This window comes from Euphorbia lathyris, chromosome 6, assembly GCF_963576675.1.
Source record: "Euphorbia lathyris chromosome 6, ddEupLath1.1, whole genome shotgun sequence".
Classification (NCBI taxonomy): domain Eukaryota; kingdom Viridiplantae; phylum Streptophyta; class Magnoliopsida; order Malpighiales; family Euphorbiaceae; genus Euphorbia; species Euphorbia lathyris.
In genome coordinates, this window is record NC_088915.1 from 70011079 (window position 1) to 70038557 (window position 27479).

At 39.5% G+C, this 27479-nt stretch overlaps 1 protein-coding gene and 1 pseudogene across 1 annotated transcript; both read left to right on the top strand.

The window, feature by feature from the left end:
• The first annotated feature begins 537 nt into the window (after nt 1–537).
• Nucleotides 538–27479, top strand: part of LOC136233735 (dehydration-responsive element-binding protein 2D-like) — a 61147-nt pseudogene continuing 34205 nt past the window's right edge.
• LOC136232572 (uncharacterized) lies at nt 3209–4622 on the top strand. The gene is made up of 5 exons (XM_066021798.1): nt 3209–3354; nt 3517–3691; nt 4155–4252; nt 4338–4425; nt 4594–4622. Exons 2-5 carry the CDS (start codon nt 3562–3564, stop codon nt 4620–4622), a joined length of 345 nt encoding a protein of 114 aa, XP_065877870.1. The 5' UTR covers nt 3209–3354; nt 3517–3561.

A 27479-nucleotide genomic window follows, 5' to 3' on the forward strand; every position in this document is an offset into this window, starting at 1 on the left:
TTTAGTTTGAGATTAGCATTACAGTTTTGTTTTGTTTCGGCTGGGCATTTTGAATTTGAATTTGAAGAATATTGAGCAATTAGAGTTGGAAGATTTAAGATAAACAAAGTTCGTGAATAAATAAACAAGATGCTTTCAAATAGTTCATCTATTACTCATTTATTATGTTTGTAAACGAACTCATCTAATAGCAAATGAAATAATATTAAGTTTATATATTTGTAAACTAACACAAAACTATATAGTTTTCTACAAAACTAAAATTGTTCATAAATGTTCCAATCAAGCCTGCTAAGCTTGGCTCATTTACGAACTGAGCTAGTAAATCGTGTTCACGAGTGACTCGTTTACAAATCGAGCCGAGTCGACCCAAGCTTTTATTCCGCCGACCACCGAGCTGCTCATGAACGGGTCGGTTCATTTACAACCCTACTTAGAGTAAAAAAAACAAGATTTTGGAGAGAAAAAAAATATTGTGAAAATAGAAGGAGAGAGATAGAAAAGCAAACATGAACAAGATAATGGGAGCAAGACAAAATGGCAGATAAAGATAAAAATAAACGCAAAAGAGCTGTAAGGAAAAAATAATTAATGGAAACATGACTTTAGGGAAGTTTTAATTATCTAGAATTAAATTCATTATTAATAATTATAGAATTTTAATATATTATATTACCTTAACCGTGTAAAATAACCGTCTAGTGACAAAAGTAAGATAAAGTAGTTAGTTTTTGAGAAAATAATTAGGGAAAATTCCGCAGCGGAACGAAATATTTAATTTAGATAAATAAATTGAAAACAAAAATAAAAGAGAATAATAAAATGGCATCTCAAATTTGAATTGATGATATTTGGAGTCACATATAGACTTTGAGTTATGTTGATACCTCTTTTAAACAAGATCGGTCAATATATGATTTTGTTTGTGATAAATTGTTCTGGTCTGTATGATAACTAAATAACATCATAGAAAAGATGTGGTGTTTGTTGAATCTTGTATTTGTGTGAGATTTGTTGATATCTTATTATAATTACAAAGTAATAATATATTTTTCATTTTCCTAGAGATAAATTGCTAAAATGTTAGTTTTAATTACATTCTAACGGATTTTAAATGATTTTTCCATGGGACTGCTCATTTGTAAACAAAGGAACACGTCTCTGCTCATTGGTTGTCGTCTGTCTACGACTGTTGTATTATTTTCCCCTCTTGCAATTTTTGTGGGGGAAGCCTAGTAGGGATTCTTGATCACTTTCTTGTTGAGCCCTTCACTTGGTTAAGATAGAACCAGAAGATTGCAGTCGACTAAGGGCAAATGGAGGTAGCATAATTCTTAATTGGGTGTCAAAATCAAGGATGGGTACTCTTAGGGAGAAAAAACATGTAAAAAACCCAGGACAAGCTAGTTCGAGAAAAGGGTGTATGAGAGGCAAAGGCGGCCCTGAGAATGCACTCTGCACTTATAAGGGTTTCGTCAGAGAACTTGGGGAAAATGGGTTGCTGAAATTAGAGAACCTAATTGTGGTGCTCGTGTATGGTTAGGTACTCTTAAAACTGCTATGGCTTATGATTCTGCTGCGAGGAAACTCTATGGTCCTGAAGCTAAACTCAATCTTCTCATAACACCAAAGTTACCGAATTGGAAAATCAAATTCAAGTCCCGCTGAATTCAGGTCGATCACCAATTATAACCAATAGGATGGGCGAATTTGAATGTGAATCTCCCGTTGGAAACTCCTTTCTCAGACTGAGGACAAAATGAGACTTCAAGTGAGTTGATGTTATTAGTATTAACCTGTCCCTGTTGCTTGTAAATGTGTACTATTTTTTTTTGTATTGGTTCGTTGTGTTCCTTCTGTTGATTCTGTTTCAATCGACTTATTTTTGTCTTTCAATCGGACCATAATCTGTTTGTTAATGAATGAACAATTGATGATCAATGCCTTTTGTTTAGTAATCTGTTTGTTTAATAAAAAAAATAGATAATTAATTTTATAATAATTTAGTATTTTTTTTTTTAATAAAACAAAGACGATGCAACGAGTCCATGACGAGCATACCAACTAAGTTAGCACCCCCAATCTCAGCAAAAGCAAAACCCAAATATATTAAAAAAGGAGAAAATTACAAACTAAAGAGAGATTTAGATATAAACAAGTATGCCCTAAATTACAAAGATCATCGAAAATAAATGAGGAACAAAAGGAATGAGTCGAGCTCCACTGCATGATTTAGATAAAAACAAGTATGCGTTAAAAATAACACGTTTATAAATTGGTGCAATTTCAAACCTAGTTGATGAAAAATGATTTTTTTTCATTGACATTGCAATTTCAAACTATATTAAGTGACTAGAACGATGGAGGTAGGAGCGATGACAAAACATGAAATTACACTTAAAAAAATCTCATTTTCATCAATTAAGTTTGAAATTATACCAACCCATAAATCGTTATGAATACCATCCTTATTGAAACTAAATCATGCACAGTCAATTCAAGCAAATAGGACGCCCAATCAGGCCCACATGTACACTAGAAAATATGATTAGTGACAATTCGAAACAAAGAGATCTCGCTTCACATCTCTCATGCCTAGGCGTGACACTTTTAACGAGAAACGAAAAATATTAAGATCAATTATAATTTTGAACCTTACATATTTCTACTACAAATCAAAATGCCAATAATTAACAAGGTGTACTCACCGTCTCTACTCTAGTTCGAGGTGATTTAAGAGTGACTAAGATATATCATTTCTAACAATAATCCTTATTTATTATTTTATTATTAAGATTATTATTTATTGTTATATCTACCTATATAGTGTGAGGAGAGAGACTCATCAATAATAAATTATAAATAAAAAAATAAAGTTAAAGGTAGTAAAAAGTAGAGAGATGCTCTCTATTAATAGAAAGGATTAAGAGACTCTTAGTAATTTGAGAAGCCATTAAGAGGCTGTTGGAGGTGATTTTTCATTCTCCCTCCTCAAAGTTGAACTTAAGAGACAACAAATTTGATTAAGGCTAATGTTGTCTTTTACATTTATATATAAACAAACTTATACTTAGCTTCTAGGGTTAACTCTCACTGTCTCCTTTCCTTCTTCTTCAGCCTCTTCCTCTTCGCCTTAGTGTAATTTCATTTATTTCACTTGTAAGTCGGTCTTCATCGTATAAGCGCTAGTCCTCGGTAAGAAAAGAATTTGGCGGTGTGCACTGGAATAACAAGCTCAGAAATGTCATAAAGATTTCAAATCAGAACATCTTTCTAGCGAGTCAATCATACTGAGCTGCTTCTAGACAAACCTCGTGTCCATATATGCACCACTACCTCCTTTATCACTGATTGGTAACGAGATTCCTTGATCTTTTCTTCTGTGAAAAATAAATCTGAATCTAGTTTTGATTGTTTATTTTCTGATTAGGGACAAATCTGAATAGATCTAAGGACTTTCATATGTATAATCTGATTCATCTGATGATTTTAAGTAAGTTAAATTTTTCTTTGCAGGTTATGGTCAAGAAACCCTAAGAAAATTCATGTCCATGCCCAGATATGAGTGTTTCAACCAATCTTCGGAGAACTCATACAGAGTCAGATGAAAAAAAAGGATATTCTAGCAGTGATTGTAGAATGTGGCCGCCAAAAATTCCCTTCTCAGACCTGAGACGAGTTGAAACTGCATGTAAGTTGGTGCTGCCCCTGCTATTGCCTATTTACATACAGCCAAAATTTTAGAATACAAGAAAGCACACGCATAGTTTTCTAAATTCCCTTTCCTCTAATATTTTTTCTCTATTCAATACTTTTAGCCCTTGTTTGGGAGGAAGTTAATGAAAGGTAAACGAGAGGATTTACCTTGTTTGGGAGTTTTGTTGGAGATTAAATGAATATTAATGAAATTTAAACTTTTACTTGCTTTAACCTCTAAACTCTCATCTCAATTTGGTGTTAATGGAAGTAACAGAAAGTTAAGGTTCATTATGATATGATTTATGTTAAACTTTGTATGAGCAAATGCCTTACTCAATCCTAATGAAAATAAAATTGTCCTATTGATGAACAAATCAGTTTTTGTATTGGTTTGTGTTTTTAAGTTGCATTATTATTGTCCCTTAAAATCATTTATTTCTTTTGTGCTTTTGCAGTGTGCATGGCTGTGCAGTTGAAGAAATGGAGGAGAAACAAGAGGTTCTTTTCATTGCTTGAACAAAAGCAATTAGAGAGACAAGAATATCTTGTTGCGGTATTTTTCCTTTGAAACCTCTTAAATTGAACTGCCTGATACTAGCTTAATGTTCATTGTTAAACTTTGTAACCGGAATGTGCAGGCCAAAATTGAAGAGGAGACAGCCCAGGAAGAAGAATATCTTAAAGAAGCAGCCTCCTCGAAATATCAAGAACAACTTGAAGCCTCTGGTAAATTACTCTGCCCAAAAATACTTATTTAGGTCGACTTACATTAAGTTCATTGCAGTGTTCTGTTGCATTAATCAGTAATATGTGGCATCTCAAATTAGAATTGATGACTTTGAGTTATGTTGATACCTCTTGTAAACAAGATCTGTTAATATGTGATTTTGGTAGGTGATAAAATGTTTTGGTCTGTATCATGACTGAATAAAATAACTGAAAAGAGGGGTGTTAGTTGAATCTTATATTTGTGTGAGATTTGTTGATATCTTATTATCATTACGAAGTAATAATACATTTTCCATTTTTCTAAAGATATATTGCTAAAATGTTAGTGATACAGATTGAAAGCGATAAATGAAGGTTTTAATCGTAAACCAACAAAGAGGTTCTTCTCTAGCTAAACTAGAAGGAGTGAATCCCAATAAACAAGGTATAAACCTTTGGTTCTCAAAGAGAATGATTTTTTATTGATTAAAAGTTACCTCATCCTTACAAAATGGGGGTTTAAATACATCCCCCTAAAGATAAGAAAAGGACAAGGAATACCCCTACTAGGGTTACAATGAAGTTAACAACAAAAGGGTAAAATAGGTAATACGCCCCGACAATCAGTACAAAGGTACAGGTACGGAGCATCAGGGTTGTTGGTGAATTCCTTCGGGAGGAAGTAAACCTGACGATCCGCCCAGGAATAGCTTGAGGATCCACCTCTCGTACGCCCCAGTGATCCGCCAACTCTAGTGCTCCCCCCTGGATCCGCCAGGATGCGTCTAGGATCCGATGCGCCTAGGATCCACCGGTTCTAGCAAGGATGTCCGCATCATTCTCTCCTTCTTTGAAAAAGCTAGACGCTGGTGTGTTCTTGTCATGCTCCAAAGGACCATCTGGCTTCCACGGGCTAAGGTCACGGACGCTGAACGCTGGTGAGATTTTACCAAGCCAATTCGGCAATGCTATATGATAGGCATTGGTATTGACCTTCTTGGTGACCTTATATGGCCCGTGTTGGTCCCTTGTAAGGTTGCAAGTATAGTTCCAAGGGGGGTTAGGAACTATTCAAACTTTTTTCGCAATTAGGGCAGACTTCTTTTTCTAAGGAGAAAGGTTTTAACAGCGGCGCTGAGTAAACAGCAAGATACTGGCTTAGTCAACTGGTGACTAGGTCAGTTTCTTAGCTTGAGTTAGTAGATAGCACTTAGAGTCTATTCCTGAGCTCAGATGTTCAACACGCACAACTCAACTTGACCTCTTTACTTGGTCAGTTTTTGGTTATTTTAAGCAAGCAATATATATAAGGAGTTAAAGGTAAGAATTACTTTACTCAGCAGATTTATCCAGGTTCGGCTTCTTCTAAGCCTACGTCCTGTCCCCGGAACACGTTCCGAGATTTCGAATCCTCTACTGAGCTCTTTAAAGGTAGAGCCTCAAACCTTTTACAATCTTAGCAACTGAGTATGACAAGAGTACCTTCCTCTATACCTCTACTCAATCCTAATCTCTTGCTTAGTACTATAAACCGAGTACTCAGCCTCTCCTTTCTATTCTCTAGAACTGATAAGTGTTTTGTCCTATACAATGATTTGCTAAGACACTTTAGACGATTGAAATAATCACTCTAGACTTTTACACAAATGTATGAATTGTAGTGTAAGATTTTCTTTGCTTCTTGCTTGCAGAACTTGTGTAGAAATTTGGTCAGCGTAATGGCTTGATCAAGTTCAGTATTGAATGAAGCTTCTGATGGCCCTATTTATAGAGACGTCTGGGCATCGGTCATTTTGAATTTCGAAATAACCGTTGGAGGGAAACGGCTTCCTATCATTGTCATCCTGACTTGCTCAGAGCTCTCGGCCAATCAGATTTGTGTATCTTCTGTCCTCAGTCAGCTCAGCAGACTGTCTCTCCTTTTATGGTAAAGTCAACTAGACAGCATACTGTGTTGTCTGAACTTTACCCAAAGTAGAAATACTTTGTCTGGAAGTTTTCCTTAGCCAGCTGCTGTCTTGTATGCTTTGTCGAATCTACTCAGCAGCTTCATCTTGAAGTTGTTCCCGAAGGTCTTCTAGATCCTTCTTTCATTGAGTTGCGTTTTGTCTAAAGTGACAATGTTTTGACAAACGCGGGCCGAGTTGTACTGAGTTGTTTGACTTGGGCCTTGACTTCCGTATTGGGCTTGGGCCTTTTAATTCTTGTGTCTTATAAACAATTTTAACTCAACATTGAACAAACACATTAGTAGAATAAATCAAAGCATTTAAACTTAGTGTGTTTAGAATATGTATTTCAATTATACTTAAATAATTTTGTCAAATCAAAATTATGTGGAAAGGTGTTTCAACAAACTCCCCCATTTTGATGTTGGCAAAACTATTCAGCGAGGAACTCAGTATTGAGCTCCCCCATGATAGTTGACCTAGTATAACTTAGCAAACTCCCCCGTAAGGGATGAGCTACTGACTTAGTTTTACTCTAAACATTTAACGGTTTGATCGAGTAAGTCTAAGGTCAGTTTTCAGATATAGGTCAGCTTATTCAACATATTCTAATTACTCAGTATTAAGCGGAAGGTTTAATCATTTAGAGTGCGCTGAGTAATTTGTTGTTCAATGAGTTCTTAACATACAATGTTTTATAAACACATAGGTCAATGTCAAACATGTTATCAGCATTTGATTCAGTCAATAAGATTTATAAGTATTAAACATAGCTGATTTAATTGAAGATAAATAATGACTCAGTACACAGTAACGTATATCATAACTCAGGAATAGAATTAAAGATGCAGATATGATATATTGATAGTAGTCAGTGTTTACACAACAAAACTTATAGATAAGGCATATAGATTACATCTGACTTAGTCTATACTGAGCTAGCCTATCTATTTCTTTTTCTTGTGTTGAGACTGACTTCGCTCATGCTGAGCTCTAGCTGCTTGTTCTTTCTCCCCCGTTTTGTCAGCATCAGGAGGAGGAAGTCTGAAGGCATCAGTTAAGACAGCTCGAGTCAGTTCTTGGGACAGCGCCTTAAGTTTCTCAGCGCTTTCATTTACGCTGTCAAAAATTGCAACTCCATCAGTGGATACCTCTTCGAGTACGTTGAGTTCAGCAGCACTGATCATGTTGACGTTAAACGCTTGAGCTTTGCTTTGCCAGATGAGTGCTTCAGTAAGACCAGCAAAGACTTGGTGAAAGGTCTTTAAAAGGGCGGTGTCGTAATACTGACGTTGAATATTGGTATGACGAATGTGGTTGAAGGTTTGGCATGTGATAGACAGCATCTCATTCTGTTTCATTGCGTCAGTATCCATCTCTTGCTTATTCAGATTTAGCAAGCGAATAGCCTCACCAATTTGCTCCACTGAGTACTGATTGTAAGAAACCATTTGCTCATTTGTCTTGAGTTGGTCGGTGTGAAGCTGAGAAAAGAGCATCTTGATTTCAGATGAAGTGGCATAGTCGGTGTTCACAGCTGACAATTTCTGAACTTGTTGTTGTAAAGAGTTCAAGTGTTGCACAGTTGTCAGCTGGATCTCAGCCAGCTTGGCGATTGAATCCTGCTTAGCTTGCTGTGCTTGAAAAGAAATGATGACGTTCAGCAAGTCCTTGAGTCCCTTAACTTCGTTGAGAAGCTGAGTGACCTGGGAGAGCTGAGTAGTCTCAATAGATGAAGACCCAGCAGCAGGAGGAGTGGAATGTTGAAGGTCTCTGATCAACGCTTGCACTGAGTCAATGAGCTTTTTGCCGGACTCAGTGGCATTCAGATAGCTTTGAGAGCCTTCAGGGACATCAGTGTGACCGGAAGGAAGAGGAGTGAAAGGAGTGACCTGGTCAGTGACTGGAATAGCATTTTCAATCTGCACTTGAGTTTTAGGTATAGTTGATTGATCGGCAGATAGATGAGTTGGGGAAGTAGTAATACGAATACTGTCTGTGCTGACGGGGGCGGAAATGTTTAGAGTCAGCACCATGCTTGGAGTAATAGCATTAACAGTAATCGGCTCAACCTGACTTGTTGAGGTGGCAGAGGCATTTTGGTCGGCATGTTCCTGTTGAGAAGAAACAGAGGCTTGCTTTTCTAAGGACGCTGAAGCAGTAGAGGTTTGTTGGCGTTTGAAAAATTTCAGCTTAACTGTAGAGGGGTCCTTAGTTGGCTTTGAAATGACAAAGTCAGGAAGAGTTGGTGGTGGCACAGGAGGTTCACTGACAGGCTTCTCACTGGCCTTAACCAACTTTCTTCTTCTACGAGGTGGAGTGACAGTTTGACTAGGATCTCCTGAGTGAGAAGGAGAAGATTCTTGTTGCTCATCATGAGGCTGGTCAGCTTGCACTTGGACTTGATCATCATTGTGTTGGTCAAGTACTTGCTCTTCTCCAGCAGCATGCTCAGTCTCATGTTCGCTGGCTGTCTCCTCAGAGTCCTCAGCATCATCCTGACCGCTGGCCTCTTCTTCTTCTTCTTCTGTACTGTCACCATCGAGTTCGTCCTCAACTTGGAAGATGAAATGATCATCCAGTTGTACCTCATGTTCGTCATGCTCAGCTACTGTACTTTGACACTGGGTGAAGTGAGAGTCACCAGGTACAACAAAGTCAGTAGGTATAGCATTGAGGGGAGTCAGTGTAGAAGATTTCTGCTTCTTCTGAGGTTGTTCAGTAGTTTCCTTAGTTGCAGGCTCACCTTGCCTGCTTCGTTTCTCCGCTGACTTCTGCCTTTTAGCTGGAGACTCAACATTTTTAGAAGGAGTCTCAGCAGTTTTTCTTTTTCGGGAAGCTGGGGCCTTAGTCCTTTTCCCTTTCTTTGGCACAGCAGTTCCCTCAGCTTGCTGTTCAGCAGCAGCAGCTTTACCTTTCTTCAAAGGCTGTCCGAATTTTAATGCTCTCAGCGAAGCCGCTGTGATCTCAGATCCTCGAGTCTTCTCTTCACCTTCGAGATCAACTTTTTGGTCAATCAGGATTCTGGTGATGATCGATCCTAGCCTCAGCGTACCAGAGCTGCGTAGGAAGCCAGCGACAAGAAAAACTGGCATATTGATTGGTTTATACGTCAGCATATGCCAGATGAAGCATTGTTCGAAGTTCGTTGCTGAGGTAGTGCAGTTGATCTTTGGGTAGATAAAATAGGTCAGCAGATAATGAGCCATCTTCTGGTGCCAACCCATAGATGAAGCTGAGACTTCTCCTGAGTGACCCTCAGGTTTGCAGAAGTTGACCTCGTACCCAGTACCATCTTGATCTCCAGATCTTCTCAGCCTTGCTCCCTCAGTTTTTAATTTGAGCAGATTTCCTAAGTAGAGAGGGTTGATGAAGATGGTTTTCTCTTTCACCACTGTACACAGATAGTCAGTGTTGTCATTTGCAACGCGGAGGTTGTGGTAAAACTCCCTTACCAGGTCAGGGTAGGTGTCATCCCTAATCGAAAACAGCTCCGTCCAGCCATTTTGTGAAATCCACTCGCAGAAGGGTTGTTCGTTTTGTACGAAGGTTTCAGATACCCATCTTGAGGGCTCAACTTTCCATTCACGGACGTTTTCGAAAACCTTTGAGTAGGTTCTGACTTTTATAGGCTTTTCCTGACCAGCTTTTCCTTTGCTGGGTGTTGGAGGATTTTTTGTAGGTTCATCGGAGCTAGGTTTAGAGTGACCAGCGCCGGAGATGTTGAGAGAAATCCTAGTCATTGTTGAAGATTTGAGAGCTTAGAGGGGTTTTTAGAGAGAAAGAATTTCTTTGCCAGAGAGTTCGATAAGCGTAAAGAATAAAAATGGGGAATTACCCATTATTTATAGAGGTGAGGAATGGATCTTATCGAATCCATGTGTCAGTTTTGCCTCGGGATTGTGAACCGACAATAATCCTGGCATTTATGACACATTCGGCGCGTACGTCATCCTAGGTGGCTATACGCGTGCTTTTGCAATTATTCTAACGGATATGACACTCAGCGTTTAGAATGCCAAGCGTTTGATATTCTGACTGGTCAGTATTGCATAAGGGATGATTTCTAAATTTAAGTTTAAACTAACTTACTCAGTGTGCAAGTTTACTCAGTATTTGCTGTTTAATAATTTCAATGAGTACACAGCAAAAACAATCATTCAGCATAGTAATTCACTCAGCATGCATATTCATTTAGTTCAGGAATTTACTGAAGAGGATTAAACATACCAATAGCTTCTCTCAGTATGCTGAACTGCTCACGGGCCAATGGCTTCATGAAGATATCCGCAAGCTGCTCGTTCGTTGGGACAAAGGTCAGCTTGATTTCACCCTTGAGTACATGGTTTCTAATGAAGTGATGTCTGATGCTGACATGCTTCATTCTGCTGTGTTGAATTGGGTTCTTTGAAAGATCAATTGCACTTTTGTTGTCACATTTGACTTCAATTGTCTTCGTTTGAACACCATAGTCTTCAAGCTGTTGCTTAATCCATAGGACTTGAGCAACACAATGACCAGCAGCAATGTACTCAGCTTCAGTGGTAGACAAGGCTACTGACGCCTGCTTTTTGCTGAACCAGGATACAAGATAGCTTCCTAAGAAGTGACATCCTCCAGAGGTGCTTTTACGTTCCAGCTTATCCCGTCCATAGTCAGCGTCAGTGTATCCGATGAGTGTGAAATCATGAGTATTGGGATACCATAAACCTGTGTTCACTGAGCTTTGCAAATATCTAAGGATTCTTTTTACAGCAATGTAATGAGATTCCTTAGGGTTAGATTGATATCTAGCACAGTAGCATACTGAAAACTGAATGTCCGGTCTACTGACTGTTAAGTAAAGTAGAGAGCCTATCATACCTCGATATAATTTGCTGTCTACTGACTTACCATTCTCATCAGCGCAGAGGACAGTGTCAGTGCCCATAGGAGTGGATATTGGCTTGCAATTTTCCAAGTCATATTTCTTTAATATCTCCTTGGCATATTTGGCTTGACTGATGAAGATGCCATTCTTTCCTTGTTTAATTTGAAGACCGAGGAAGAAGTTGAGTTCTCCCATCATGGACATTTCAAACTCAGTCTGCATTTGTTTGCTAAACTCCTTGCACATTGATTCGTTAGTTGCACCAAATATTATATCATCAACATAAATTTGGGCCAGCAGGGTATCTTTACCCTTTCTCTTAATGAATAAGGTTGTATCAGCTTTGCCCTTGACGTAATTTCTAGTCAGCAGGAAACTGGTCAGTCTCTCATACCAAGCACGTGGTGCTTGTTTGAGGCCGTACAGAGCCTTTTTGAGTTTGTAAACATGGTTTGGGAATTTAGGGTCCTCAAAACCTGGAGGTTGATTAACATAAACCTCCTCGTTTATAACTCCATTAAGAAATGCACTTTTGACATCCATTTGGAATAATTTAAAGTTCATGTAAGATGCATATGCACATAGAATTCTAATTGCCTCTAGCCTTGCCACTGGGGCAAAGGTCTCACCGTAGTCAATACCTTCTTACTGACTGTAGCCCTGAGCTACAAGCCTTGCTTTGTTCATGACTATATTCCCTTATTCATCCATCTTGTTCCTGAAGACCCATCTTGTTCCAATGGTCTTTTGACTCTTTGGATGAGGCACTAGCTCCCATACATCGTTTCTTCTGAATTGATCGAGCTCCTCTTGCATTGCGTTCATCCAAAATTCATCTTCCTCAGCATCAGCGAAGTTCTTAGGTTCCTGTACTGAGACGAAGGCTACATTTCTGAGGTACTTCCTGAGTTGATTCCTCGTCATCAGGGTATTCCCAGCAGAATCAAGGATTGCACTTTCTGAGTGCCCTCTTGGAATCCTTATCTCTTTAGGTAGATTCATGTCTTGTGCTGTCTGTGTTTCAACAATCTCTGCAGAAGTAGATGGGTCAGTAAAAGTAATCTTAGGTTCACTCTTACTCTTGGTCAGCCTTTTAGTGAATGACTCAGTAGCTGGTTCTTGGTCAGCGGTGGTTACTGAGTGTGGATCATCTTCGGTCAGCGGCTGGTATCTACCTGCAGGGTTAGTTTCGTCGAACTCTACATGTACTGACTCTTCTAAAACTTGAGTTCGCTTATTAAAAACTCTGTATGCTTTGCTGTTTGTTGAGTAGCCCAAAAAGATAGCCTCATCAGCTTTTGAGTCAAACTTTGCTAAGCTATCTTTGGTATTTAAAATAAAACATTTACAGCCAAAGGCACGAAAGTATCCAATATTGGGCTTTCGTCCTTTCCAAAGTTCATAGGGGGTTTTCTTGAGTATAGGTCTAACTAGAGCCCTATTAAGAATATAGCACGCTGTGTTAACAGCCTCTCCCTAAAAATACTTTGGAAGCCTATGCTCATCCAGCATTGTCCTGGCTATTTCAACCAGAGTTCTGTTCTTCCTTTCAACAACCCCATTTTGTTGAGGTGTTCTAGGAGCAGAAAAATTGTGGTCAATGTCGCTGGCTTCACAGAATTCAACAAACTTTTGGTTTTTGAATTCTCCACCATTATCGCTACGGATGTGAGCTAATTTTAGGTCTTTATCATTTTCAATTTTTCTAACCAAATTTGAAAATGTCTCAAAGGTCTCATCCTTGCTGGTCAGCAAGATGACCCACGTATACCGAGAGAAGTCATCTACAATGACCAAGGAAAATCTTCTTCCACCCAGACTCAGCGGCTGGACTGGACCGAAGAGATCCAAGTGTAGTAACTCTAACGGACGCTTAGTTGAGACAATATTTTTGCTGTGAAAAGATTGTTTGGTTTGTTTTCCAGCTTGGCAAGCGTGGCATAATTGATCTTTTTCAAATTTAAGTTCAGGCAGTCCCTCAACCAATTTCTTTCTTGCTAGTTTGGCCAGGAGGTCCATGCTTACATGACCAAGTCTCCTGTGCCATAGCCAGGAATTCTCTTCCTTTGATACTAAGCACACAGTTTTTGAAAACTTTTTCTCTAAGTCTAGCATAAAGACATTATATATGCGAGGGGCAGTTAAGATTAACTCATTTGTTTTACCCTCGTATATTTTACATCCAGTAGCATCAAATATAACTTTTATCCCATTATCACATAGCTGAGCTACGCTGAGTAAGTTATATTTGAGTCCGCTGACTAGGGAGACAGATTCAATAGTAGGATTACCTCCGATGGTTCCTGACCCTACTATCTTACCCTTCTTGTTGTCTCCAAAACTTACGCTCCCTCCTCGTTTACGCTCAAACGTGATGAACTGAGTTTCATCACCCGTCATATTCCTTGAGCATGCGCTGTCAACATACCACATCTTTGACTTCTCAGCACATCTCAGGCTTACCTGCATTGTAACTAGTTACTTTTAGGTACCCAATTCTTTTTGGGTCCTTGCTTGTTAGGTGCAACAGGTAAAGCATCATATTTTATTTTATGGCGGCATACATGGACAGTATGGCCATTCTTTCCACATAAGTCACAACTGACCTTCTGTTTAGGATGTTTCACTGACTTGTCAGCACCCCAGTGCTGAGCATGCCAGCACACTTTAGTGGTGTGTCCTTTCTTCCCACAAAAGTCACACTGGACTTTTCGCTGGGGATTCCATCTCTGCTGAGTACCTTGGTACTGAGTTCTCAGAGGAATGTTTCTTTTATTTGGAACCTTTAGTTGGTTCTGGATAGTTGTGACGTCCTTTCTCAGTTTCAATGAAACTGATTGGACTTCAGAGACAGACTCATGTATGATCTTCATGTTATCATGCAGAGCTGAATTGTCCTGAAGAAGGAATCTGAGGTCACTCAGTTTGACCTCTTCCACTTCGTCACAGCGCCTGCTGAGTGCTCTAACTTTCTTATTACACTTCTTGACAAGTGTGTAGAGATCACTCAGGGCATTAACCATATCGTTTCTGAGCTGGGGAAGAGTAATTACCTCATTTGATTGTTCTTCGTCATCTGACGCGACGGATAGGTCAGCATGCTCAGAGACGCACGGCTCAGCAAGTTCGTCAGCCATGAAGCATATCTTCGCTGACTCGGTGGCCTCAGTTTCTGTAGATGAAGACTCATCACTGTCGCTCCATGTAGCCACCATTGCCTTTTTGCCGTTCTTCTTGTCTTTCCTCAGTGTGGGGCAGCTTGACTTAATATGGCCGGTTTGATGGCACTTAAAGCATGTAATGGGCTTTGAGTTGTCCTTTTTGTATTTGCTGTCGCTTGAGTCAGCTTTATACTTATCAAACTTTCTGTAAGGCTTCTTAGAATATTTGTCATTTTCCTGAATAGCCTTTTCATCTTCCTTGTGAACATAGCCATCTCCTCATCATTAGTTGAGCTCCCGTCAGTGGAGTTAGCTTTCATGATAAGGGATTTCTGCTTCTTGTCTTCAGATTTTTCCTTCACCTCGAAGTTCTTCATAGATATCTCATGGGTCAGCAACGAGTCGATGAGTTCGTCATATTTGTAGGTGGTTAAATCCTGAGCTTCCTCAACAGCTGTCTTCTTTGCTTGCCAGTCTTTAGGAAGACTCCTGAGTATCTTTTTGACTTGTTCTTCCTCAGTGAAGATTTTCCCAAGTCTCTTGAGCTCATTAATGATGTTGGTAAACCTTGCATTCATGTCTGAGATGCCCTCATCATTGTTCATCTCGAACAGCTCGTACAGACTCATCTGCTGATTCACCTTGGACTCCTTTACTTTATTGGTTCCCTCGTAGGTGACTTCCAGCTTTTTCCAGATCTCTTGTGCCGACTCACAACCTGAGATTTTATTATATTCTGCAGCATCGAGCGCACAGTGAAGCATATTGATAGCCGAAGCGTGATTTTGAAGCTTCTTAAGATCATCCTCTGTCAATTTGGCCTCAGCTTTTACAACTGTTTGGCCAGCCACAACTTCGACAGGTACAAATGGGCCTTGGACTATAGATAGCCAGGCACTCATGTTTGTAGCCTGAATGAAATTTTTCATCCTATTCTTCCAGAAGGTATAGTTTGACCCGAAGAATAGGGGAGGCCTAGTAATGGACAGCCCCTCAGGCAATATCTGAGTTGTTTGGTTTCCAGGGAGAAACCGAGTGCTGTTTTCGCCCATTGTAGGGATCAGCTCAAGGTTGTTAGACCTTTTACAATGAGCTTTTAAGCTCTGATACCACTTGTTGGTCCCTTGTAAGGTTGCAAGTATAGTTCCAAGGAGGGGTTAGGAACTATTCAAACTTTTTTCGCAATTAGGGCAGACTTCTTTTTCTAAGGAGAAAGGTTTTAACAGCGGCGCTGAGTAAACAACAAGATACTGGCTTAGTCAACTGGTGACTAGGTCAGTTTTTTAGCTTGAGTCAGGAGATAGCACTTAGAGTCTATTCCTGAGCTCAGATGTTCAACACGCACAACTCAACTTGACCTCTTTACTTGGTCAGTTTTTGGTTATTTTAAGCAAGCAATATATATAAGGAGTTAAAGGTAAGAATTACTTTACTCAGCAGATTTATCCAGGTTCGGCTTCTTCTAAGCCTACGTCCTGTCCCCGGAACACATTCCGAGATTTCGAATCCTCTACTGAGCTCTTTAAAGGTAGAGCCTCAAACCTTTTACAATCTTAGCAACTGAGTATGACAAGAGTACCTTCCTCTATACCTCTACTCAATCCTAATCTCTTGCTGAGTACTATAACCGAGTACTCAGCCTCTCCTTTCTATTCTCTAGAACTGATAAGTGTTTTGTCCTATACAATGATTTGCTAAGACACTTTAGACGATTGAAATAATCACTCTAGACTTTTACACAAATGTATGAATTGTAGTGTAAGATTTGCTTTGCTTCTTGCTTGCAGAACTTGTGTAGAAATTTGGTCAGCGTAATGGTTTGATCAAGTTCTGTATTGAATGAAGCTTCTGATGGCCCTATTTATAGAGATGTCTGGGCATCGGTCATTTCGAATTTCGAAATAACCGTTGGAGGGAAACGGCTTCCTGTCGTTGTCATCCTGACTTGCTCAAAGCTCTCGGCCAATTAGATTTGTGTATCTTCTGTCCTCGGTCAGCTCAGCAGACTGTCTCTCCTTTTATGGTAAAGTCAACTAGACAGCATACTGTGTTGTCTGAACTTTACCCAAAGTAGAAATACTTTGTTTGGAAGTTTTCCTTAGCCAGCTGCTGTCTTGTATGCTTTGTCGAATCTACTCAGCAGCTTCATCTTGAAGTTGTTCCCGAAGGTCTTCTAGATCCTTCTTTCGCTGAGTTGCGTTTTGTCCAAAGTGACAACGTTTTGACAAACGCGGGCCGAGTTGTACTGAGTTGTTTGACTTGGGCCTTGACTTCCGTATTGGGCTTGGGCCTTTTAATTCTTGTGTCTTATAAACAATTTTAACTCAACATTGAACAAACACATTAGTAGAATAAATCAAAGCATTTAAACTTAGTGTGTTTAGAATATGTATTTCAATTATACTTAAACAATTTTGTCAAATCAAAATTATGTGGAAAGGTGTTTCAACAGCCCGTATTTGCTAGACCGAAGCTTGTTGCTTGGGGCGTTGGCGAGTCTCTCTTTGCCCAAATATACCATAACCTCATCCCCAACTTCAAACTGTAGGTCCCTACGATGCTTATCCGCCTTAGCCTTTAATTTCTGATTTCTCTCCTCAAGCGTCTCTCTCACCTCTTGGTGCATCTGTACATAATCCTTGGCCAGCTGGTTGGCAGTCACGTTTCCTTTAGGAAGATGGGCTATATCAAGGACGTGATTCAGGGTCTTCGTGTATACCACCTCAAATGGGGATCTCCCGGTTCCCGAATGTACAGAGCCGTTGTAGGCGATCTCAGCTTGGGCTAAAACCACATCCCACATCCTGGGCTTATTCTTACATTTGCTGCGCAGTAAGTTTCCCAAAGTTCTATTGACCACCTCTGTCTGTCTGTCTGTTTGAGGGTGGGTGGTGGTACTAAACTTCAGAGACGTATCAAACAGAACCCACAACGTCTGCCAGAAGTGACTGAGGAACTTCGTATCACGATCCGAGACAATGCTCTTAGGTACGCCATGTAGCCTAACAATCTCTTTGAAGAATAACTTAGCAGTCGCTGAGGCATCATTAGTCTTGCGACATGGTATGAAGTGGGCCATCTTTGAAAACCGATCAACCACGACAAAGATGGAATCCATGCCTCTCTGAGTTCTGGGTAACCCTAGGACAAAATCCATGGACAGATCCTCCCATATGGTTTCTGGTACAAGCAAGGGTAGCTGCAAGCCAGCATTTGTAGTGCGTCCCTTGGCGATCTGGCAAATATAGCATCGTTCTACTAAGTAGGCAACATCTCTCCTCATCTTAGGCCAGAAATAATGGGAACTCACTACTTCATATGTCTTGTCTCGCCCAAAATGCCCTCCCAGGGATCCGCCATGTAGATCACGAACAACCTTCTCGCGGATGGAAGTGCAGGCTAAGCAAAGTTGGTTGCCCCTCATGAGATACTCATCCATCAGGTGATACGCCCCATCCCCATGCTGGTGCTGACACTTTTCCCAGATACTGCCAAAATCAGGATCCGCCAAGTATTCTCCTCGGATGTGTTCAAAACAATCGGTCTCCAGGTTTACTGTCTTTATTAGTGACACCCTTCGACTCAAGGCGTCCGCCACCTTGTTCTGTTTTCCAGCCTTATAGATAAGCTTATAGGGGAACTTATCTATGAAGGCGGACCACCGAGCATGCATGGAGCTTCGAAGTTGCTTCTGACTTCCCAGGTACTTGAGAGCTTGGTGGTCAGTGTAGAGGATGAATTCTTTCCCCACCAAGTAATGTTCCCACACTTTCAACGCCCTAACTACAGCATAAAACTCTTGATCATACGTTGCCCACTTTTTCCGTGCCTCACAGAGCTTCTCACTGAAATATGCAATGGGCCTCTTTTCTTGCATCAAGACACCACCAATCCCAACTCCACTGGCATCACACTCAACTTCGAACAGTTTATCAAAATTGGGATACACCAGCACGGGCGATGTACTCAACTTTTCCTTGATCAGGGCGAAGCTCTCCTCTTAGGCGTCCGTCCACTCGAACCCCCTTCCCTTCTTCAAACATTCCGTCAACGGGGCGACTATAGAACTGAAGTTTTTAATGAATCGCCGATAAAAGGTTGCTAACCCATGAAAACTCCTGATGTCCCCCACGTTCCTCGGAGTAGGCCATTCTCGGATAGCTCTTACCTTCTCCCCATCAACTTGGACTCCATCGCCACTGACCACGAACCCAAGGAAAACTAGGCTCTCCATGACAAAATCACATTTCTTAGTGTTGGCGTATAGCTGGTGTTTCCTTAACAGGTCAAATACTGTCCGCAAGTGCTCCACATGTTCCACCAAGGTCTGGCTATGGATCAGAATATCATCAAAATACACAACTACAAAGTTGCCAATTATCGGGCGGAGCACCTGATTCATCAGCATCATAAATGTACTAGGGGCGTTACTCATCCCGAATGGCATTACTAACCACTCATACAATCCATCTCTGGTCTTGAAAGCAGTCTTCCACTCATCCCCAGCCTGAACCCGTATTTGATGATAGCCACTCCTGAGGTCAATCTTGGAGAAGACTTTGGATCCGCCAAGCTGATCCAGCATATCATCCAACCTTGGGATTGGGAACTTGTACTTGATGGTGATCTTGTTAATGGCTCTGCTGTCAACACACATCCGCCAAGACCCATCCTTCTTAGGTGTAAGTAAAGCTGGAACGGCGCAAGGACTCATGCTTTCTCTAACGTATCCCATCTCAATGAGCTCTTCCACTTTCTGCCTCATGATGTCATTTTCCTTTGGACTCATTCGATAATAGGGGAGGCTTGGTAAACTAGCCCCGGGCACAAGATCGATATGATTTTGGATGTCCCTCAAAGGTGGTAACCCACTTGGCAGCCCTTCAGGGAACAGATCTTGATATTCGCCAAGTAGGCGGGTCACTTCATTCGGCATCTCCCTTTCGCCCCTTTGGGAGGATTCGTGATTCGCCTTCACCATTACAACATACACCATCTGGCTCTCCTCACATTCGCTAATGAATGATTTGTGTGTGGGGCAGACCACCAAGGTAGACTTCTCATCGGCCTTTAGTTCTCTCATCATTGGCGTAAGTACGAACTTCACCCCATCCTTCATAAATCTATAAGTGTTCCTTCTTCCGGCATGGATGGCGTCTGTTAGGCATGAAATTGACTAAGTTTAACAGATAATTTATAAGGGAATTCGGGTATTTTTATATCATTTTGTAAGGATTAAGGGCTAATTAATGTCCTTGTGCAGATAAGCAAAGAAAAATGCTAAACTCGCTGGAAACAGCTTGTTTCGCTAATGCCAATGAGGAGTGGAGCCTTACTTTTGTCCAGCGGTTAAACGCCGGATTATCCAATGACGGACAGCGACAGATCGTTGGTGGCAGTGAAAGGAAAGCGGCAGGACAACATGTGAAAGTGTGTGGCGATGGGATTGCCCAAAGAAGCAAGATGATTTGAAGTCTCACCCCCTTGAGTGTTCAAGGGTTAATCTAAAAAGTTAATCATTTTAGTTTATTTTAATTGTAGTAAGTAGTTAACTTTGTTTGTAAAAGGGTACGAAAGTTGTACCGATTTTGGGTAGTCTCTGTCTTTTCCCTTTAAATAGGAAAACCAGAGAAGGTTTAGGGATCAGAATATTTTTCTTAGTTTTAGTTTTTTAGACAAGTAGAATAGAAGGAAGAAGAGAGCTCTCATGGAGTCTCAAGCTGTAACAAGAATCCTCTTCTGCTCACTGCTCGATATGAGTGAGTAGACATTTTGAATGGGCACGGCTTAGCCGGCCCGGTGATGTAAGTTTTACAACGTTTTTTATGAATATTTAGTATTTTGCCAATGTTGTGATCAATGAGGATTTAACTTTCTTGCGTAAGCATGTATGTATGTGTTAGATGAATGTTAGGACACTGCTTTCATCTTCACCGATATCTCTATTGATCTCCCAACTTCGAAGCTGACAAGTTAGAAGGTTGTGTCGAGGGTTTTCTCATCTAGAAATGCAGTTTTGTTCTTAATGCTAGAAAGAACGTATCTTTAGGACGCTAAAGATGTTAGTAAATCTTAGGAGTTTGAGAACACACGACAGTTGACTCAAACTCACTTCAAAACTGATACTTTGGCTTCATTGGCATTATCTTTTATTCATGGAATGTTGTAAGATGTAGCACACCGTGTTCGGTTATGTCGAGCCTGTTCTATTCCCTAAATCTTTGAAAAGTAACCTTATTTCCTTGATTTATCATTATGCCTGAGTCATTAAACAACCAATATCAAACAATCAACCATAAAGGAAGACACTGTTGTAACACACACTGTTTAGCAATGATTTCCAATATTTATTTGAATCACAATCCCTGTGGAGACGATACTCACTTATCACTTTATTACTTGTATCTAGTGCACTTGCTAGAGTCTCATAAAAGGACAATAAGTTTTTGGCGCCGTTGCCGGGGATTGAGAGCAACAAATTTATAGCTGAAATTTCTGTAACACAGGGTGTTTTTAATCTGTGTGTTAAGGCGTGCAGGAACAAAAAGGTCATATTTTTTTCGTTTATGCGTAGAGCTGCACCTCCTGTTTTTCCTATCAATCTCGAATTAGAGAGAACGTGTAGACGAAACAGAGCGGGAGCTCGACGTGCTAGACAAAGAGAAAGGCAAAGAGAGAGAATAATGGCTGGAAGGGAAGGACCAGAACAACCAGTTCCACCAAACCAAGAAGAGGAAGGAGAAAATAATAACCCTCCTGTTATGAGAATCAGAGACTACTCTAGGCCAACTACCGAGGGACACTCATCGTGTATCGTATTGCCCAACGAGGGAAACAACATGTTCGAAGTAAAAGGGTCCATGATACAAATGATCCAAGCCTCGGTGCAATTTAATGGGTTTCAATCTGAAGATCCTAATGGGCATCTTCAAGAATTCATCACCTTGTGCAACACATTCAGGTCGAACAGAGGTGTCTCTGATGACGTGATCAGATTAAAGTTGTTCCCTTTTTCACTAAGGGATAAAGCAAAAACATGGCTGCGAAATTTACAACCTGGAACGATCATGAGTTGGGAAGAGATGGCAAGAGCTTTTCTGATGAAGTATTTTCCGCCTCGACAAGCCATCAAGCTACGAAATGAAGTGTCACGCTTCATACAGGACGAAGATGAGTCGTTGGCAGAAGCATGGGAAAGATACAAGGAGCTGCTCAAAAGGGTGCCAAATCATGGTATCCCTATGTGGATGCAAATGCAGAATTTTTACAATGGCGCGACCAACGTTTACAAAATCCAGATCGAATCTATCGCGAATGGTAACCCAGAAGATCTAGAGCCACAAGCTTTATATGACCTAATAGAGAAAGTGGTCAGCACGAGTTACAACTGGCATTCGTCAAGAAGTGAAGGAAAAAGGACAGGAAACGAGGATGTCGTGTCAAAACTAACAAGCCAAGTAGAACAGCTTACTCGGCAGCTGGGAAAGATAAATGTCTCGTCCATTCACAATGAACCGCCATTTAGTGAACCACCATTCAATGAAAGTTGTGGTTTTTACGGAGGAGATCATTTCAATATCAACTGTCCTGGAGTTAAGCAAGGAAAGGCACACGGGCTGAATGCGACTACGCAGGGTACAATCAGAGGAATCAGCCCAACCGTTATTCTAACACCTACAACTCGGAAACCAGGAACCATCCAAATTTTGGATGGACAGGCCAACCAGACCAGCAAGGACCACCACAGTATCAAAATCAGCCGAGGTATCAACAACAGCAAGGAGGACATTACCAAAGACAACCTCAGCAGCATTATAAGCAACCTGTGCCACAAAAGGAAGAAGTCGAACCAGATATGAAAACAATGATGATGCAGTTCATGAAACAGACGCAGGCATCGATCAAAAATCTGGAAACACAAGTCCACCAGATCACCGTGTCCACATCAAAAGGAAAGGGGATAATGCCGAGCAATACTGAGCCAAATCCTAAAGGCGACGTCATGGCAATCACCTTGAGGTCTGGTAAGGAAAGTCAACCAGTTGGTTTATCTAACAAGGATGCTGAGCGTGCAGGAACATCCAAAGAGGCTGAAGGGGAACTGGAACAAGTTGTTCCTGGTAATGAAGAAACGAGGAAAGCTAACCAAGCAAGTAAGCCAGATCAAGAGGAGGAAAGAGCATGTAAACCACCACAGCCGTATGACCCATCGGTGCCATATCCAACGCGGCTAATCAACAAGAAGTTGGAGGAGCAGAATTCTAAAGTGTTGGACACTTTGAGGAAATTGCACATGAACATACCTTTTGTGGAAGCACTGGCACAGATGCCAACATACGCAAAGTTCCTCAAAGATATCCTATCGAACAAGAAGAAACTGGAGAACATTTCCATGATACAACTCAACAGAGACTGTTCGTCCATACTCCAAAACAAGCAGCAGCTTCCAAAGAAGCTAAAAGATCCAGGGAGTTTTTCGATTCCTTGTTCAATTGGAAAGCTGACTATTGAAAATGCACTTTGCAACCTAGGAGCTAGCATAAACCTAATGCCATATTCTGTATATGCACAACTCGGGTTAGGAGAACCACAACCCACTCGTATGTCTATTCAATTAGCTGATCGTTCTGTATGCTATCCTAGGGGAGTAGTAGAAGACATGTTAGTCCAAGTAGGAAAATTTATTTTGCCCGTTGATTTCATTATAATGGACATTGATGAAGATTTGCATGTCCCTATTATCCTAGGTAGACCATTTCTAGCAACAGGAAAAGCATTGATAGATGTAGGAGAGGGAAAGTTATTCTTAAGGATAAATGGTGAGGAAGTCATATTTAAAATGAATGAAGCAATGAGGCGTGCGAATAATAATGATGACACTTGCTGTTTCTTAGATGATTTTCAGAGTCTTACTACTTTGCAGGAACAGGACACATTAGAAACTTTATTGGGGAGAGAGGTGAACATATGCGAGGGAACAGGCTGTTCCATTGAAAGCAACTTTTCGACACCTCCGTTAGACCCTACTGTTCCAACTCATCAAGAACCACCAGAGGTACCAACTGTGCCTGTGTTGTTGAGCGATTTCCGCAAGTGCACGGTTTCGCTTGTAGTAATAAAAAGATATTGATCCCACAGAGAACGCTTTTTAACGAAAACTTATATTAATTCAGTTTAAATACAATTTAAGGTTTATAAAATAAATAAACGTTATTTGAAATTGGTTTGGTTTTGAAATTGATTGAACAAGAATTAGGGTAGAATGTGTAGAGTGTTAGAAATGTCTTCTGATTTAGGGATGAATTTACAAAACAGGAACATTTAGTTCTTTTTAGAAAAACGATTAAATGTATTCATTTACATTAAGCAAAGAAGTCAACTTTAAACTTTGTACATTATGAAAATGTAATATCATAAGCTCCTTCAATGTATTGGGCTTTGAACTGCTTTCGATCTTAATCCAAAGTATCGTGCCCTAATCAACCTGGTACTAATCTTTAACATTAAAAGTACCAACTCGTTTAGGTTGTTCAACAAAGTTTCCTTGTAATGATTTTGAATTTAACTACGTTTTAATGAAAACACCAGAACTCACTTTAGTGGATTGGTTACCATAAGTGCTACTTAAAAATGAATTGAAGAGAACCAACTTTATTAGATGAAATATGAATTGAAACAAGTTTACAGAGAACAGAAAGCATGGAAACTTTTGACGATTGCAAGTGAAAGGTTGTCAATTCTTCCCTTGGGCTTCGTTAGAGTTTGTCAGACTCCGGGGCGGATCCTCTACTCAATCTTCTCGTTGTATCTTCGTTATAGGGATGCGGACGGCCTCTACCAAAATGTAAACTAATAAGACCGAATCTAAACGCTACTGTGTTTGTAATTATCTTATAAACAATGTGTGTACACCATATTGCTTTTTACAGAATCGAACTCTAATCTCTGACTCATTTCTGAGTCAGAGTTTCTACATAAACTTTGCTCTAATCTAACTCTCTCAATATTACATTACATAACATCTTTTCTCTTCATATCAACTCTTTATTTATAGATGTTGAAGGGTTGTGATTGAAGTGATGTGTCCTTTGTGAAGAGTTGTATCCGTTGGTTAAGAGTCGTGTCCGTTGTGAAGAATTGTGTCTATTGTGAAGAATCATGTCCGTTGTGAAAGGACGTCTTTATCCACTTGAACGAACGCGTTTCTTGGATTCTAAACATGTGTTCATTATACTTTGGCAGAATTTCTGCACTTACCGAGAATGGAAATTCTCTGCCGAGGATGAGGGAGCATTAAGTTGAGCTTTGGACGAAGGGAGGAAGTAGCTGAAGATCGCGTGTCGCGGCCGTGGGTGGTGGATTCGCGGTCGCGGCTCGGTGCGTTTTTCACTTCTTTGCTCTCGTTCGTGTCCTCGACTTGGCGCTTTCGATTTACGTCGTCTTTGACTCCTTTTGAAGGGTTTTTCTTCTGTTTTTGATCCTTTTTCGTTCCTATTTGGATTTTACCAAATATTTTGGTACCTTGCAAGAAAAAAAGATATTTAAGAGTAAAAGTAATCTAAACAGATATAAATAACACAAATTCGTAATAAAAATGATGTAAATATTAATGATATTTTAGGTATATTTTGGGCTTAACAAATCTCCACACTTAATCTTTTGCTAGTCCCGAGCAAAATTTCACTGAACTTATTCCTTAACTAATCTCTTTTTGAAAATAAAACATATATCTTTGTGTTTACCTTTTAAATTAGTTAAGCCGAAAAGACTAACTTCGCATGGCAAATTTATACGCAAAATATCAAACTAACTTAGTATAAATACGATATATCATTCATCTTGTATTTCAATGTTTAAATTGAAGTATTCGGGACGATGTAAGCACGCATGTTATTGAGTCTTTCATCTCAAGGCATTTCAAAGCACCAAATTTCCTTTCCCAAACGTAAATTATTATATATGATTTGTGAATATTAAGTTTAACTTATTTGCTTAGTTACGCCCGTGATAAGGGTGGTCTCGATCGTAACTTTATATGCATTTTACTTGTGTTCGCTTAAGAGGTACCGACCATGCCATGGGTGGACGCAATCGTTACTTTAAACTTTAAACACGCTTAATTTTTTTTGTTTAAACGTTCCTTTCATACCTCGATGGTGATAAGGGTGGTCGCAACCGTGGCCAAAAGTACGCTTTTACTTATTTATTTCTTCCCTTTCATACCTCGACTGTGATAAGGTTGGTCTCAATCGTGGCCAAAAGTTAAGAATATGATTTATTTGATATGAATTATAAATTGGGAAAAAGAAAGATAGCACATTCATCCTATATTGACTTAAAATTCAACATGTATTATGGCTAAAGTTTCCTTAAAAACTTCAATTGGTGTTAATGTAAGACAAAATCAAAACCGAGCTAAAATTTGTTAGTTCAATTTAATGCCTATAAACCTAATTGAAAATTTAAAATAAGATTTATTGTATCATGAATTGCATGATATGAAATAGAGATTAAAAATAAAGAATTTTTTACTTAAATACATTCACTCGAGACAATTTTCACTTAAAATCGTGTCGAAGATTTGTGAAAAATTTGAAAAATATTACCCGTATAGAAATATTATTTCTATAGATAATGATAACCTAAAAATAATCATAAGAAAAATGTTAAATAAATTGTGTTGCAATATATGTTGCATTTGCATAAAAGAAGTGTTGCATTTATAAATTATTCTTATTCGTTGCATTTATTCGTACTGAAATAAAATGATATATGCAATATCTCATCCCACACTTAAATTGGACCATGTCCTCATTGGTGCAAAAATTGATAAAACACGAAAAATGGTACGAAAATAAGTCATACGAATGAAGAAAGAAAAAGTAGGAAATTAAAGTATCCAAATTATGATATTAAAATTGAAAATTGTACCCAACTGAAAAAGTAAAGCAATATAAGAGATAAAATAATTAAGAAGAGATAAGATAAAACCTTTTCTTGTGAAGATGAATCCGGTGGAGATGGTGTGGTCACTACGCCTCGATGACGGAAAAATGATAATAACCGGCGTCGGGTTGACGTGTGTTCTCTCCTTAAAATATGATATTGGTGCCCACCACGGATCATCTTTGGAATGCTTGTAACGATATCATCTAACCATACTTTTGTGCTTGTGTGTCGGAAACAACATGCCCTTGTGCTTTGCATCCTTTACATTTCCATCATCATAATGCATATCGTCATCCCCACCAAAATGGGTTTGCTCATTACCATCCTCTTTAATACGAATCTCTTCATCCCCAACTGCATAAATTGGAACCGCTGCCCTTCCGAATCTGAAATGATGCTGAATGGATCCATATTCAACATGCAACAAATTATTAGAGGTAAAGGAATCCTAATGAGTAACCTTCTTATGTTTAGGCATGGTGTGGAAAACTTTTAAAGGTGTGGTTGGGAAAGAAGTATATTGGGTAGGTAAAAATTTGGTAAAAGTAAAGGTGATATGATGTGGATTTAATTGTACGGGGAAGAGTATGGAGTGTGTAATTTGGGTAAAATGGAAGGTGATGTTAGGTTTGTGTAAGGGATAGGTACATATAGGGGTGAAATATAGGTGTTTAGGAGTTATTGAAGGAACAGGAAAAAGTTGAAAAATTGTGCAAAATCGGATCCTAATTCCGTCCTACAGATCGTGTGTCGTGACCGAGATTCATGACTCTCGATCGCTGAAATACGCGAACAAAACTCTGTTTGTGCAATTTTTTGAGTAAATATGTCCTATAAATGAAAACATGTATACCTGAAACTTAAAAGCACAAATGAAAACATTAAATTCAAGGTAAACCAAAGGTTTATACTTAGGAAATTGGAGAAATGAGACAAATAAATGCCTTAACAGAGTTAATGTAGAATCAATGTTCATTAATTCACATAAGGTAAATTAATCTTCTAAAATATAATGAATGTAAATTCATATAGATACTTATTCATGCTTAAAATATGAACCTTATACAAAATAAACCATCATTTAAATAATGAAACATTTAACCGTAGGCATTAACCTTATTCTAATTGATACAGGTTTATATG